At 35.9% G+C, this 16323-nt stretch overlaps 1 protein-coding gene and 1 pseudogene across 2 annotated transcripts in view; both read left to right on the top strand.

Annotated features, from left to right (window-relative positions):
- The window catches only part of ANK2 (ankyrin 2), a 248589-nt gene that overhangs the window by 57271 nt on the left and 174995 nt on the right, over positions 1–16323 (top strand). For both annotated transcript variants that reach the window (XM_061192043.1, XM_061192042.1), the window contains exons 3-4: positions 8964–9062; positions 11265–11363. In XM_061192043.1, the coding sequence (XP_061048026.1) occupies positions 8964–9062; positions 11265–11363 (198 nt within the window). The remainder of the gene's footprint in view (positions 1–8963; positions 9063–11264; positions 11364–16323) is intronic.
- Positions 435–4115, top strand: LOC133092464 (RNA-binding protein 42-like; annotated as a pseudogene).

The following is a 16323-nucleotide window of genomic DNA, read 5'->3' as shown; positions in this document are numbered from 1 at the left end:
GAATGCTCTTTGTGAGCATCAGCTTTTTTACTTATTTGGTTTGAAACAACATCTTGTTTCCCCAAGATGCCCTCATGTCTTGGGTCTTGCCTAAACTTCCTTAGTTTTTTTTTTTTTGTAATCTAGAGAAGCATGTGTGCACACGCACACGCACACGCACACACACACACACACAGGTGCACACCACATGCACATGCACATGCAGACGTGTGTACACATGTATGTGTATGTAAAGTTTCACCAAAAAAAACCCTCCAAAACAAAATCAACACTTGCCATCCACAGTGCACTCTATTTTTCTTTGCTCTACTTCATGTTTTGAAATATACACTAATTGGCAATCCATTAAACAGATTTTATGATGTACTTGTGCATGATGACCTACAGTTTGAAACACTGGTGTGGAGCTTAATTATTTTAGCTTTTTTGAAAACATGAGTTTGGAAATCAGATCTAAGTTTGAATTTTTGCTCTTCCTCTTCTTGGTGGTAAGGATCTTTGAGGCAAATCACTTGGCTTCTGAGAATTTTAGTATCTTCATCTACAAAATATAATAATGTGATATATGTAAAATATAAAATGTAATAATGATATCCATGTCATTAAGCTTCTCTTTCATTCATTAAGTATTTATTTCTCAGCTCTCATAATCTTTCATCCCTCTTGGTCCTGGTTAGATTTTGAAGAATTTTCATAACTCTTTCTTCTCCCAGGCTAACTCACCATCATATTTAATGTCATTCTCCGTATTTGGAGGATTGTATGATTGAAACATTTGATGGGGCTAGACAGGGGAAAAGACCAGTTGCCAAAAAGGGAGCTACCAGCCAGGAGCGCTAGATGGGCTTCCACTATGGTTGAAATGGAGATCCAGAAATAGACTATATAAAGTCGTATCTTTGAAGCACTCTTATTCTAAGCATTTTCCCTATGAAATGACCAATTAGCCACCAAATTTCAAGCCTCATTGTAAATATTTTTAAATTGATGAAGACTTAGCAAATCCTCCTTAAATATTCATCATTTGGGAATTAAAAAGAAAGCCTCTAGGATTTGAGAATAACTCACTAATAAAACAAGTTTCCTCTTGGGTCATCCATAGTTTGATTTATATATTAAATCAGAAATCTTTGGACATCAAAGACACAGTAAGATCAGTTCAACTGACAAAAATGACACGTGCTTTGCTTTTCCCCATCTTCATGAAAACTAAATACATTCTTAATTCCATCATAGTGAGTACTGTTAGTTTAGAGCAGCCATCGTGAAAGAGGTGGGAAAGGTGCAGATAGATTATGGATGAGTATACTGAGTGGGAATTGGATTGGGAGTATGTAAACAGGTCATTTTCATTTTGAGTTTGATTTTTTTCCTCGCATTATATAGATGATTCCTTTCACCAGCGTCATTTATGGTAATGGCAGAGTGAAACTGTAAACAGCATTTCATAATTATTTGTATCTCTATATGTGGGCATGTAGTTCCTCTTGAAAAGTGCTCCTCATTTAGGGCATCTCTGACACAGGAGCCCCGTTATGAGTGGGGGTGGTGTGGAGGTTTGGGAACAAATTTCACTTTCTCTTCTTTATTATTTGCCCGTTGATGTATCCATTTGCCCTACATCTTTTTCCTTTAATATTTTCAAGAACTCATATTTGCAATTGCCTCCTTTCAAATATTTAAATTTTAATGTTATTACAGAAGTTATATATTAAGTTAGTTGTACTTTTCTGACAGACTGGAGGACCCTTAATTCAACATGTAAGATTTGCAAAGTAGAATAGCCAAAGATTTGAAAAAATCATGGATGAGTATATGCTAGCGCAGAGGTGATTTTCAGTTGTTTAATAATAAATATTTGGGGGGCTCTCTGGGGACAGAAACTATGTCACTGGTCCTCCCTTAGAACCTAGCACCTAGAGCTGAGTACTTGGTGGGTAACTAGCAAATGCTTGTTGATTAACTGATAAGTTTATATTAATTACAGATTTGTCCTAAGTTCCAAAACAGTTTAATGGATTTTGATGCAAGCATTTAAGTTTCATGTATGTTTAGCTGTATCTTCTTGAATCTGTTCCTCAACTTTTAAAAATGGACTAATCTATACATTTTCTGTATGTGCCAGAAATGTAACCAATGCTCAAATGGTTCTATAAAATTTTTATTGGTTCTACCTGGGGTTTCATCCACTAGTTTTATATGATCATAGAAAAGCAGTCAATGGGCAAAATATCTCATAAAATCATCAAGAGAAATGGAGAATAGAGCTTATTGCAAAATTTGATTATAAACAAAATGTTATAACATTGCTTTATAAAAATTTAATAGAAGTGCTAAACAAAAAAGATAACTCTGTCCTTTAAGGTTGATTAATGTGCACATGGTTGTTTCAAAGTAGCCTTAAGATCTTATTTTTAAACTACATGGTATATTTAGTGATTTTAATGATATTATATAGAAATAGAATTATTCCAAAAGTTGTAGATCAAAGTGATATCTTGCCTGGGACTCACAGATCTATAAGCCCAATCAATATTTTGCTCACAATAAGCCAGCTCAATGAATATTTCTTGATTGTTTCAAACGACTCAAGCTCATATTTTTTTATCCACGTTAACTTACATAAAGCCAATATCAAAGACTTATCAGTAGTAGCCTGCTTTGGTTCGTCCCCATTCAGGATGCTGCCACAGTAATGATAGCAGGTGGCGGGCCAGCCCTGTGATTCCCAGGTGCAGGAGGACCTGTGGTCCTGGGCCCTGGTGCCAGCACCCGGGCAAGGGCAGCAAGGAAAGCTTGGAAGAGGTGGAGGCAGAGATGGCCCTGTTTGAGCAGGAAGTTCTGGGGCTCTGGTAACCAGAATCCCGACTGCTATACCTGCTGTACCCCAGTGCCCACAGTCCCCATGGTAGAAGCGATGCAGTTCCCAGCAGTTCCTGTGCCTACTCAATGATAGCGACCAACATACCAGCAGGTCCAACAGACTCTCCAGGCCTGGGCAGCCACCGTGGCCACAGTGGTTCCTCCCATGGTGGGTGACCCTCCCTTTGTGGTGTACCTCCTTTCCAGGTGCATTTGGCCCCCGTGATTGGATTCAACTGGACAGTCCAAAGGCTGGAGAAGCCTTGTTCCTGCCGTGAACAGCTGTGGCACCCACCACAGAGGGCTCCTCTCCTGTATCCAGCACTAGTCCCCCGCCTGCTACAGAGAGCACATTCTGCTCTTTACTCTGCAGCAGGCAGTCCTCACCCCATGGCCCTGCTGCCCCCTCACCAGGCCCTCGTGGGCCCCCTTTTCTGCCTGGACCACCTCTAATGCTGTCACCAATGGCTCGGGGTCCTGAAGCCCTTCCCTGGGTTCCATGTCTGCTCTGAGGCCTCTCCTAGAAGAGCCAGCAGCATACCGAGAGCTGGGCGTCAGCCTGGGGTTGATTCTGGAAGAGAAGGAAGAGGCAGTGGTGGTGGCAGCAGCTGTGCTGGAGGAGGCTAGGGTGCTGGTGGCTGTGAGGGCAGGAAGTACCCCAGCTGGTCCTGGTCTTTGGGCCCTGGCCACCTACCACTGGCCCTGACCATGAATTTGCCTGAGCCCCTGCCCCTCCTGCTGGAAGTAGTGTGCCAGGCTTACTGCCTCCAGCGCACATTCCTTAGCTCCTGGCCCCTGCCCCCTAGCCCTGGCCTTGTGACCCCCTAGATCCCAGAGTCCCTGGGTGAGGACAAGAAGAAAGGAAAGCCAGAGAAATTGATGCAGCATTCACACCGGCAGCTGGGAGCAGCTGGGAGGACCCCAGCCTGCTGGAGTGGGATGCAGATGGTTTCTGAATCTTCTGTGGGGATCTGGGCAATGAAATGGAGATGCCATCTTGGAAATCACCTTTAGCCCCTTCCCCTTCCCATGCTTCTTTAAGGCTAAGGGGATCTGCGACAAGCACACTGGCAAGATCATGGGCTATAGCTTCTTCAGCTTTAAGGACCCCAGCAACTATATGCGCTCCATGCGTTGAGATGAATGCGAAGTACGTAGGCTCGCGCCCCACCAAGCTGCGCAAGAGCACATGGAAGGCCCGGAACCTGGGCCTTGAGTGCAAGAAGCAGGAGAAGAAATTGGGACTGAGATAGGGTCTGTGGCTGAGCACCCGCTCCCTCTTGGCTGGGTGCTGGCTGGTACCCACAGTTCTTTTTGGAAACCCGTAACTGTCCACTCACCCATCCTCCCCAAAACCAATTTCAATAAATTTACGTTCATCCCTGCCCCGACCCCCCCAAAAAAGGCTAAAGCAATGATGGGCACATAACTGGTGCTCATGAATGTTTATTTCTTTACCATCGTCATCATTGTTGTTCATTGTCATCATTATAAATATTATTTGTAGATAAGACCATTAGACCACAGAGAGGTTAAGTGATTTGCCCAAATCCACACTTCTGGTTAGTAGTGGAGCAAGGAGAAGATTGCATTTCTTATCATTCCCATCACCATGTTATTCCTGCAGTTGACCACACTGTCTCAAAAAGGAAAAAAAAAAAAAAAAAAAAAGTAGTAGAAGAAGAAGAAGGATTAAAAGATAAAAAGGAAGGGAAGAAAGAAAAAGGAAGAAAATCCCCACATTCAGTCAATCACATACAATTGAGAACTATTTAAACTTTTAAAACCTTAAAAAGAAATATTTCCAATATTCTTTAACTCAGTGATAAGGATGTTCTTCCAGTGCTCATCTAAATTCTTTTTACTGTGAATTTATTTATTTTCCTCCAGGTTTGCTTCAACAGAATTATAATACCAATGATTTTATTCTCAAACATACTGAGGATATTAACTGACTGCTTAGCCTACTATTTTTCAGATTTAATTAATTCTTGAATTTTTCTCTTCAAATTTGTTTTTGATTTTTGAATCATTTAAAATTTTCTAAGTTTTTTCCAAAGTGTTGGTCAGTATTTTGAGTCACTGAGTAGCTAATTAGAATCAGCAACTCTGTTTATCAAAGTATAATTGCTGTCTATAAATCCTATCAGGTAGGGAATACATCAAACTAAGTGAGAATAGCACTTGGCATAGTGCTGTTTTGAGATACAAAATCACTGACAATTTTTTTTTGCCATGAAGTATTGGTGGCACAACATATATTCAATATATACACACTCACTCGTATACTGTAATTCTGATATTATTAAAAATGAAACTAAACAAGACAAAAGCAAAACCAAGTAAAAAGATGAGGGGAATAAGGACATGTGTTACTTAATTCCAATGGATACTGAATTTATTCTGTGTTTCCTGTAAACTAGTGAAAAAAGACAAACACATTGAATTATGCAATTTTCCTAAATTAAAGATTAGTGAGAATAAGCATAGTGGCTTTTCCTATAACTAAAATTTTTCCTGTTATTGAACTCAACAATAGTTCATCAAGATAACCCATCTAAAATAGACACAAGGACATAAATAATGCTCAAATAAACATTGCTTGTGTCTGCCTTATGTAAAAACCAAATTCGTAGTAACATTTTATGATTCCGTGAAGCCATTTCTGTAGGGAATAGAGATAACATGCCCTGGGTATGTTGCTTTTTGGTGATCTCACTGAATGTCTACTCTGATATTAATCTAGGAAAATGAATAGTTAATGTTTCTGTTAAATATGAGTTTGCCTCAGAACACTTTTTGGCCAGAACTCAGTAAGCTCATCATGAGTGTTCTAATAAATGCAGAAAGTGACAATATCTTCTGTTTTGATATAAAAAAGGACCTATGTGCCTCAAACACCATATGTGTGGGAGGCATTACTGGGAAAATATTAGGCCCTGCCCTGTATTTGAACCCAAATACAAAAAGTCTGACCAGTTCTGCATGTCTACCTCCTTCCCACCCCACATCCAACAAAGTGAAAAATATCTAACAACAAAACATCCTTTGGAATATGGGCCAGTATTGGTAATTGACTGTGGAAAGCTGAAGAGCGTTAGTGTAGCTCCTATGGGAAATTTGGATTTTAGAAGCATGACCTGAGGGACTCACCCAGATGGGTTAACTACAAAATACATTCTCAAAGAGTTAGCTGAGCTGTACTATTAAATACGTTTATTTATCACTTTCCATTTTAAACATGATTAATTTATATGTTAGCTCATATTCACAAGATCAAACATTTTGGTGTTAAGTCCAGTTGCTGCTGAGTTGCTTTTTCTGATAACAATTACCCAACATATTCAATTGCTAATTAAATATATTTTGGGTTAGAAATTCTAAAACCAAAACATTAGCTTAAAGAAAGTTGCTTGTCTTCTGTTTCCTACAGCTGAAGGACATGAATTCAACAGTATGATAGCAGTCCCAATTTGACTGTATTTTAAAAGAAGGCAGCTTAAGAATTTACAACATTTATAATTAGAATTTCACCTATTATCATCTGTGTCTTTATAATCACTCTAGTTTCGGTAGTATTAGTGTTACAGAGATCTTGAAGACATATGTATATCCTGAATTCGATTTACATATTATAGACAATTTCGTTTCTGAACTATTCCCTCATATAAAAAATTTTAATCATATTCTTAATGACTTTTTAAATAAATTGCAACTATATTGCAGTGATTTGTAGTAGGATCTTCGTGCCCCCCAAAAAGGTACTTTGTCCTCATAAAATTCTTTTAATTTAGATCTCAGCCTTGTAATTAATTGAGAAGAAAGCTGGCCAATTATTGAGAAAATCTTCTATCCTGTTCTGTAGATTTAAATGTTTTCTGTTTGTGTTTTTGTGTGTGTGAAAATGAGGTTGGCTACGTTTTGAATTCATGAAAAGAAAAGTCTGGAGTAAACTAAGATAAATAGTTTGGCACTGGAGTCCTCCTTAGAATAATGTCTCCTGAAACTGTTTAATTTAAATATATATTTGAACTTAATAAGTTTTTAGATTGTGTCAACTATATTCTATTTGAGATGGTGTCTTGTTACCTTTGTTAACTTTTAAAAAAGTTTTTGTCAATATTTATTGAAACATGAACATAGTAAGTTTAGTGTTCTAACAGTGTGGTCTACAGCAAGTTAAAGCTTTCAGCTGAGCTGATGCTGTAGTGACGGGAGTAATGTCTCCCAGAGGGGAGATTGAGAAGAATATCGTAAACGCTCTAACCTTCAGAAAGTTGGTCACTCACGTAATGAAATAAAAATTTACACCTTTAAAAAGTCTTAATTCTCAAACCTTTCTATTTTAAATATCATAGAAATTTACATTCAGAATGCACTGTTGAGATCATTTTCAAGCCAGTCTAGGGTAGGAATTGAGGAAAAGGAAAGGCAACTTCTTACAAGAAACATCTTTAAAAAAAAGAAACATCTTAAAATGCAAAATTATTTAAATATTAGTTTGCTAGGCTATTTCAACAATTCCCAAGGATTGGAACATTTGATTCTTACAGACTGAAAGAATGGATCCGCTCTCCAAAACATTTAAGCAATGGCTCATGATACAGAGTAAAAGATTTCTTCCTGTAAACAACTTAGGAATATCAATAAATGTCATGCTGAAGAATATATAAAGTAAAAAGATATCGGAAAAGTTAAAGGCTCTTAACTATCATCAGGCTTAATTAGCTCCTTAAAAATTCCTACCCAATGGACATACTGCTTTCCCTTCCTTATTTGTTAGAATGAGTTTACTGTTCGTGAAATAGATTACCTCTGTTTAAATCAAATACATCCTGTTGCTAAGGAGACTGGGTGTTGAGTAATTAACTCAGAAAACAACTTTAAAGTATAATGCTTTCCTTGGTCTGGTAAAGGGAGTGAAATTAATTTTCTTTGCGGAATCATTTGTGTACAGTCAACACCATTAACATCATTTGCATACTAGTAGAATGCAGGGGTCATAAAACTTCATATTTTTCAAATTTTTATTATATTTTCAATTCATTTGTTAAATTTTCTAGGAATATACATAATCATAAATTTCAAAATTTAATTTAATAAATGATAATAAATTTAATTCTTATCATTTTGTGCCAGTAAATATATGGAAACCATGACATGAATGTATTAATAGTACTGAATACAACTTTGTCAGCTACTCAAAGTTAAATGTTGGTGACAAACCAGGACCATGTTTTGCAAAGAAGAAAAACAAATATTACTTTATTTTTGAGTCACATATAAAAGCCTGAATACTTTTCATAAGAAAATCATTAAGTATGAGATATACAATGACCACAAATAGGAAATTTGCCATGAAGCAATTTGTACTTGTATTTGGTTCTTCCTATATGTATGACAAGATCTGCTTTCAAACTTTGTCAGTATAATATATGTAGATACCATATTTAGTGAAATTTTCAAAGAGTTTTTTCAATGCTATGGTGAGTAATGAATTTTTCAGGAATTTAGATAGATGGGAACCCGATATTACAGTACTATCATAGATTATAAGATAAATTTTTGAAAAAAACCCTCAAGACAAATTAGTGACATAGTGCTAAATGTTTTTTTAAGTACAATGTTGTCCTTACAAAGTTGTGTTACCTTAGAATTTGTCTTATGACACTGTAATTACTTTTTATGAAGAGGACATTTCTCTCCTATTTGTTAAAAAAGTAAGATTTATTTAAAGCTCTTTATGTTCTAGAAACTATACAGAATTTTATTTCTGGCTGGCACAACAAATGATACAGAGTTGCTCTTTTTCTTTCCTCATTGGAAAAGTATTTAGATATTTCTTAGTCTAAAAAGAAAGTTTGTTGAAATGAAGTCTCAGATCCACATTTCTAATGAATATTTACCTCTTTGCCTCTCTGAATCAAAATCACTGGAAATTAGTCTCTCTGAAATTAATAGCTTCAAGCTAATGCAAAAAGAAAGAGAAAATGAGAGGATAAGAGTCTGTCTATCTTCTGGGTTATATACTTGCATAAGATCAGCAACTGTCTGCCTCATCATTACTCCACTTCTGAGGCCTTGTTTGTTTCTCTTCTCAGAATGGACTCAACGCTCTCCATCTGGCTGCCAAGGAAGGCCACGTGGGGCTGGTTCACGAGCTGCTGGGAAGAGGGTCCGCTGTGGATTCTGCCACTAAGGTAATGTTTATGCTAGTAGGATTTATTTCCTTGGAAAAGAGGAAATGATTTAAAGCTTCTCTTCCTGGGTTATACATTTCAGAGGTTTGCTGGAACACCAAAGATTCTTAACAATGCAGAACTGAAATTGGAACTCTGTCCATTAAACTTTGCAGAGTTTGAATGGTTTCGTTTAGGGACTTATCAGAGACTGAAGAATTCTGTATCTCTAGTTTCTAGTATTCTATCTTTTTTCCTTTGATTCACAGAGAGTCTAGACTAATATGATCCTCTGTAGACAAAAGCACCTATTTTCCCAAGGTTAATTCATTTTTTAAAATAATTGATGTAGTAAACTTCTCAATGGAAATGAACAAGTAATTTTCATGCTTTCATTCAGTTGTTATATCTTTTAATGTATTCATTTAACTTGGTAAGAGAATATACAGATCCTTTATACTCTAATGGAAAAGAGATTTTGGGATCATGGATTGAATTATTAGGGTAAAATTAGATTTTGTCACTGTAACGTGTGTTTGTAAATAAATTTGACTCATTTTTAAAAGAATTTACAAGATGCTTGGTATACTACAACCTGTTACTTCCTTGTTGATACTGCTTTTGGTTAAATATATTTGAACCTTGTCTTTGGGGGATCATTTCAGAAACAACAGGTGTTTAAAAAAAATATCAGTGGTGACAAATCTTTGTCTTTTGAAGGTAAAATTTTAATTTGGAAAAAAAACAGTAGCCAATCAGAATCACACCATTTGACCAGGGCTGCAGTGTGACAGTTTGGTCGTGGGAGATGCAGAGAGAGGTGGCAGGCACTCAAACCCCCAGCTGGGTCATTAGTCTAATCAGGGATAGACAGAAATAGCGCTGGAGTAAATTAGGGATATGGCCAGTTAACCTGGGTTTCCAACACCTCATACATAATTGCCAAAATGTAGACTGACCCCGCTCACAGTATAGTGTACAGCAGTTCTAGTGGAAATTTAAAAACGAAAACAAACAAAAAACTCTTTAGCAGTTCCAAAGATGTTAAAATATAAGTTTGCTTTGTAAGAAATTGCTTACTTTAAAGAGAGAATAAACATTTTTATTAACATTTCTCTTGACAACATGAGATAAATGTTAAACAAATATTTAAGAATGTCAGTTTGAATGTATATCAAATTATTTGCTTCCCCTGAGTTGCTCATATTAATATATTCATTAAACCAATCACTTTTTCTTGCTTAACTGTTTATTAGTGTCTGTTTCCTTTCCTTTAAACTCTGTTGATGTTTTAAAATATAGGTTCATTTTTAATCACAGATTACAATTGTAGAATTTTAGATCCAGAAAAATATCTCATTAAATCTCCTCATTTAAAGAGAAGGCAACTAAGCCTTCAAAATAGTACGAGTGGATAAAGGCCCACGGTGAGTAGGTGGCAGAAAGAGAACTAGTGTCCAAAATTTATGGCTTTGAATGTATAGATTTGCTTGGTTTTTATTTTTCTTTTTGTTATTTGTTTTAATCCCATGATAGGCATCTTTCAGTCTCTTAGCCTATATTTTCTTTTCATGATAGGTTTAAATTATTTTTCATTTTTGTTTGGTACTGTTGATGATAAATTTTGACGTAGCAAATGGTAGAAATTATTGGTAACATTGTATAGTTCATGTGAAATTTATTATTTTATTCCTAAAATATTTTGAACAACCGTGTGTTCCAGTGACTCGAAATACAACTGTGAATTGTCAGTTTCTCTACCACTGAAAATTCCTAGGTTTCTCTGCAAGGTGAAATAAGTTCAATGGTTCAGATAAACTTTGTTGTTTTTTTTTTTAGTTAATATTATCTTGGTGTAGGACTCTTTTGTTGTAATAACGTGAATGGTAATATTGTCTCTCTCTCTCACACACACACACACACACATACACACACAGACACGCACGTACACACATCCCAGATTGTTTGATTCAGTAAGAACTCAGTCTTTTCATGTTCTTAACACTAAACTGGAATTGTGCAGGATAGAAAAGGAAGACACTGTATGGGATGGCCAATGTTTTGATGGTAAAAATAATCTTTTCCCAAGGTGGGCTGCAATCTTGATAGAATGACAAGTTTTAACCACTTCAAATCATCAGCAAAATTGAAAATACGTGTACATTTTGATTTCTACAAAATTTGGAAGCCTCCAACATTTTCCATTTTGTTTCTCCAAAACAGAAAGGAAATACTGCTCTTCACATTGCATCTTTGGCTGGACAAGCAGAAGTTGTCAAAGTTCTCGTTAAGGAAGGAGCCAATATTAATGCACAGTCTCAGGTATTACATTCAGATTTTCTCTGATGTAAATGAATTTAACTTAGAACAGCCTTGTGAAATTGATTTAATGGGTTTAGCCAGCTGTTGGGTAGATAGATTTACTATAAACACTCTGTGATTTATTTCAGGCAAGTTATTTTATTAACTCATGCCGTGACATTTCTTATTTTCGTGATGTATCATCATCTCCCTCTTTTTTTCTAGCTTCTTTTTTATTTTTAATTTATTTCATTGAAGTCTAGTTGGTTGACAATGTTGTGTTCATTTCCACTATACAGCAAAGTGATTCAGTTATACATATATATACATTCTTTTTCGTATTCTTTTCCATTATGGTTTATCACAGGAAAACCATATAGAAAACCATTGAATATAGTTCCCTGTGCTACACAGTAGGGGCTTGTTGTTTATACATGTAGAGATATAATGATTTGCATCTGCTTATCCCAAACTCCCAGTCCCTCCCCCCACATCACCACCCCCTTGGCAGCTACAAGTCTGTTCTCTATGCCTGTGAGTCTGTTTCTGTTTTATCGATAAGTTCATTTGTGTCACATTTTAGATCCCACATATAAGGGATATCGTATGGTATCATTTGGTATCATTTGTCTTCCTCTTTCTGACTTACTTCACTTAGCACATCATCTCCTCTTAATATAACTGAAAATTTGACAAGTTCACAGTCTATCATTGTCTTTAAGTGCAAAAAAAAAAAAAAGAATATATAGTGTTTTTTCCAGAATGACAGTGACGTCTGTGAAAGATGAATTATTCATGCAAGTTATGTTGCTCTATAAAAGTATTTTCTCTTCTTAAATTTAAAAAATTCTCAAAAGATTTGTATTCCAGTGGGAAATCTGCTATAAAGTGGGAATCACACTACTTTGGGTACTTCGCATATAAAATATGGTTTTTACAAAGCTCCTAAGGGAAAGGAAAATTCGAGACCCACAGCTTTATGATGCATGTAATAACAATTGTATAGAACAGGGAATGATATTCTTAAAATGAAATTAAGAACAATTTTAAAAGAATAATCAAAATACATCATACTATAAATTTGATCCCTATTTTTTCTCTGGTTGAAAGGGGAAGAAAATATTGCTTTGCCCAAAGCTTTACTCTTAGTATCTGTTATGTATTTATGCAGAAATTGAGGTGCATATCTTTATAATCAAATCCATTTCTTCTATTTTTTAAAGTTTTTAGCCTTTCTAATAACATAGGCCACACCATGCAGGCTATTGGCAAAATAAACCAGTTCCTCTCTATCCATTCTTTGGGCCTTTGAAGGCCTTTGTATAGGAATATGTGTTACCTATATTGTTCATTCATTCATCGTGTAGACATGACTCTACTTGTATAAATGGCACAAGTTCTGGACCCATAAAATACCAATGGGGGAAAGTTAGAAAGAGCCCTATTTTCTTTGACCTTAATTTTAGGGAAGAATCTGTTTAAATTATGACAGACAAGACATTATCCATTTTTATCTCTGTAATATCATGCTGCTTTGAATAACCACATTTTCCCCTTACAACCCACATTTTTAGTTAAGTGCACATCAATATTTTAACATTTATTGAGAATATGCCATATTCTAAAATCTTTGTTAAATGAAATTCTTTAAAAAATTGGTATCATTTGTAAAGAACTCTGGTGTATTCTATAATGTATAATGGCATCTTGGGTTTAGAGACATAGGATACTACAAAATTGACTGTTCCAAAGTAAGGGATAAAAACTTTTCTTTACAGCTGGAGAAGATCTTTTTGCTTTAGAGCAGAGGTTCTCAAACTTTAGCCTGCGTCACCTGCAGGGCTTGTTAAAACACCTGTTTCTGGGCCCCACCTTAGAGTTTCTGGTTCAAGTCCTGGCTAGGGACCTGAGAATTTTCATTTCTTACAAGTTCTCAGGTAGTGCTGGTGCTGCTGGTACAGGGACTACACTTTGAGAACCTTCGATTTAGAGAATGTAAGAGAAAACTGAGTGTAAGAATATCGCAGTAAGATTGTTTAAATATAGATTCAACTACATGCATGAATCAGTAGTTTGTGTTCTTAAAAAAGCATGGAAATAAAAGCCTTCCATCGCCCGTAGGAGGTTACTTTTGACAGGGAGTTCACATATATGTTGGTGCTGTTAATATCTCTAAAAAGAGCTTGCTTACTTTCCTCAAAATGACTAGTTGAACATAGTGATATCATAAAAGTTGACAGGTATCAAATGCTGCCAGGTAAAAACTCGTTAAAAATTGTATCAGTTGTTATACTGTTTTATTAGACATTAGATGCTTTGGAGACTTTTCAAGGAAAACAAGCTAAAACCATTTAATCAGTGATTTGCTTTCAGTGTCAATGAGACTGTTCTTTATAGTCACAATCATGCCAGATAATAACAGATCTTAAAGGAAAATTTATATTATCGATGAGATTAAAATAATCTTTATTTGTACTGTATTCAGTTAGCTCTATTTCGATTTATATTGTAGGAAATCCTGGCAGATAGTTTCACACTGATTTTTATATTGTGAGACAGTTTTAATTTATACGGCAAGAACAATTAGTAATTAAAATTTAGGGTGTTTTTCTAAATGCATAAGTCATTTGATAAGACCTGTAACATCATTTGCTATTAAATTTAGGTAGCCATCATTAACAATTAACACAAATTGTTATTACTTAGAATATTTTATAATTTAATAATTGAAATTAAAATGCAGGAATTTATATAAAAGAGGATGATTATTTTGCCCTGTGTGTGAGCATATTCCAAAGGCATGGTTTTAAGGATTGTTGAGGGGGAATGTGAACCCCTCTCCATGTATGATTCTTGTTGGTGGTGTCTTGTTTATGATACAAATTTCTTGTGTGACAACAATGAATGTCAGGTGAATGGTTAGGAGCCATGCTCATGAATTGAACAGTCACTCCCTTTTGAGAACCAGAAAAAGGGCATAGGAATCCCAGATGCACAACATAAATTCTGAAGTTTGTGCTCAAATTATACCTTCTCCTACATCTTTTTAAGAACATAATACAAAGTGGGTGCAGAATAATCTGTTATTATAGGAACGTGGGTGACTGCCTAGTAGTTTACATTTGACAAACTTCCGAGTTACTTGGAAATGGAGCACTAAGGTTATTGTTGAATTAAGAAGGTAGGAAACTCTCTGAAAAGCTCCAAGGAACAATCACTCAGTAAACATTTACAGGCTCCTGGGTTATGGAGATGTACGCCTCTGTGGAATTTTTCTGCATTCTCTACGTAAGCTATGAGATCCACAGGAGACTGACCTTCACATGGCACAGTGCCAATTTTGGTAGGCAGTGTGCTTAATTCATGAAGAATTCCAGAACACTAGCAGAGTAATTTAAGTGTTTTAAATAGAATTATGTGACTGATACAATAACAGTCAACAAATGTTTAAGTTTCTGTGCTCGATGGTGGTAGCAGTGTAGTCTCTACTGAGTCAGTTCTTGGTGTGATTTTAAGCCTTGCCTCGACCATGTAGCTCTCTGGCTTGGTTCTTTAGTCTCCTGGATTTAATGGTGTGAAGATCTCATCAAGATCTCAGTGAAAGCTGTTTTGGTGGAATAATGGTGCTGGAAGTCAAATTAGAGTGATTTGAGGAATGCTATTTGCCTTGAAGGTGGTTGCTTGCTTTCTGAAAAACGCAGGCACGTTCATAAAATTTAAGCATATTAACATCCTTTAAACAGTCCTATATAAGTAATGCTGGAATGCTTTCCAGTTATCTGTGCAGACGTTTGTTTGTCACTGTTATAACCTGTAAACCTATTAGACTTGGAGATATGGCTTTAAAAAATGGTTCCAATTATATATTATCCAAGAAATTATACTTTGAGAAGGTTTTAAAAATATTCTCAGAGTGATGAGTTTCTCTAAATTCTTGTAGCCTTTTTTTGCCTGTTGATATTTGCCCATCTCAGGTTTATTTTTTAAATGTATAGTTACAGTTTCTGCAAGGTGGTAAACTTCTTGGGAGCAGATAATTTTTCTCGTACTTTGTAGTTTTAGGATTTGGCACAATGCCTTGCTTATTTACAACTGGAGGCTAAACATATGCATGTATTCTCTTCACGTATAAGAATTAGCTTTGGTGTGTATTCCAGTCATTCCTAACAGTAGATGTTAATATTAATAATAGTACAAATAATAATATTGGCTGCCAGGCACTGTCTCTGGTGCCTTGTGTGCATTATCTCTTTTGATCTTCATTGACTCTGTCAGTATTGATGACAGACTGAGACAAAGATGGTTCATTTACCTGCTCATAATTTTCTTCTCCAGGCAAAACTGCGTCTCATAGTTCCCGTAACAGTTCTACCTTCACTACAGAACCCAGAGAATAATTTTTAAAATTCCTCTTTCTTTTGGCCCAAACCCTATTAAGGTCCAAGTAAGCTGATTCTCCTGAAGTAGAATCCATGCAAAAGGTTTAAGGTGAAAATTTTTTACTTGGTACTTTTTGTGAACTATAAACGCTGTGTCTCTGCAAAATGTTCAAAGCATGAACCAAGTGCTGTTGCTTCCAAGGAAATCTGGCCTGAGAAATCGCCCCTCTTTAATCTTCTCTACCAAAATGTGACTTCTTGTTCCTCATATATGAGAGTATTGTTTTTAGATCTTTATTATAGTGTCCGTATATAAAATTATTAAAATCAGAACGACCGTGGAAATAGAACAAAGTGACTTAAAAATAGGTATTTGGTTTTTGATTTTACAAAGAAAACTGGCGTATGTTATTTATATTTTACCACAGCTTAAAGAGCAAACTGGGTCCTAGAATAGGTGATATCTCCATACAGCTAAGTGAAACTGTGGAGCGTGGGGGGCATAGAACTTGCGGTCAGCTGTAGCTCTCTCTCTTTTACCGTATTCAGTGGAGCCTATGATGTTTGAGTTCTCTGACAGTTATAGAGAGAGAGGAAAATGT

The sequence above is a fragment of the Eubalaena glacialis genome, chromosome 5 (genome assembly GCF_028564815.1).
Source record: "Eubalaena glacialis isolate mEubGla1 chromosome 5, mEubGla1.1.hap2.+ XY, whole genome shotgun sequence".
NCBI classification, from domain to species: Eukaryota; Metazoa; Chordata; class Mammalia; order Artiodactyla; family Balaenidae; genus Eubalaena; species Eubalaena glacialis.
Note: the sequence above shows the minus strand (reverse complement) of the source record. Positions and strands in the feature narration are given on the sequence as shown.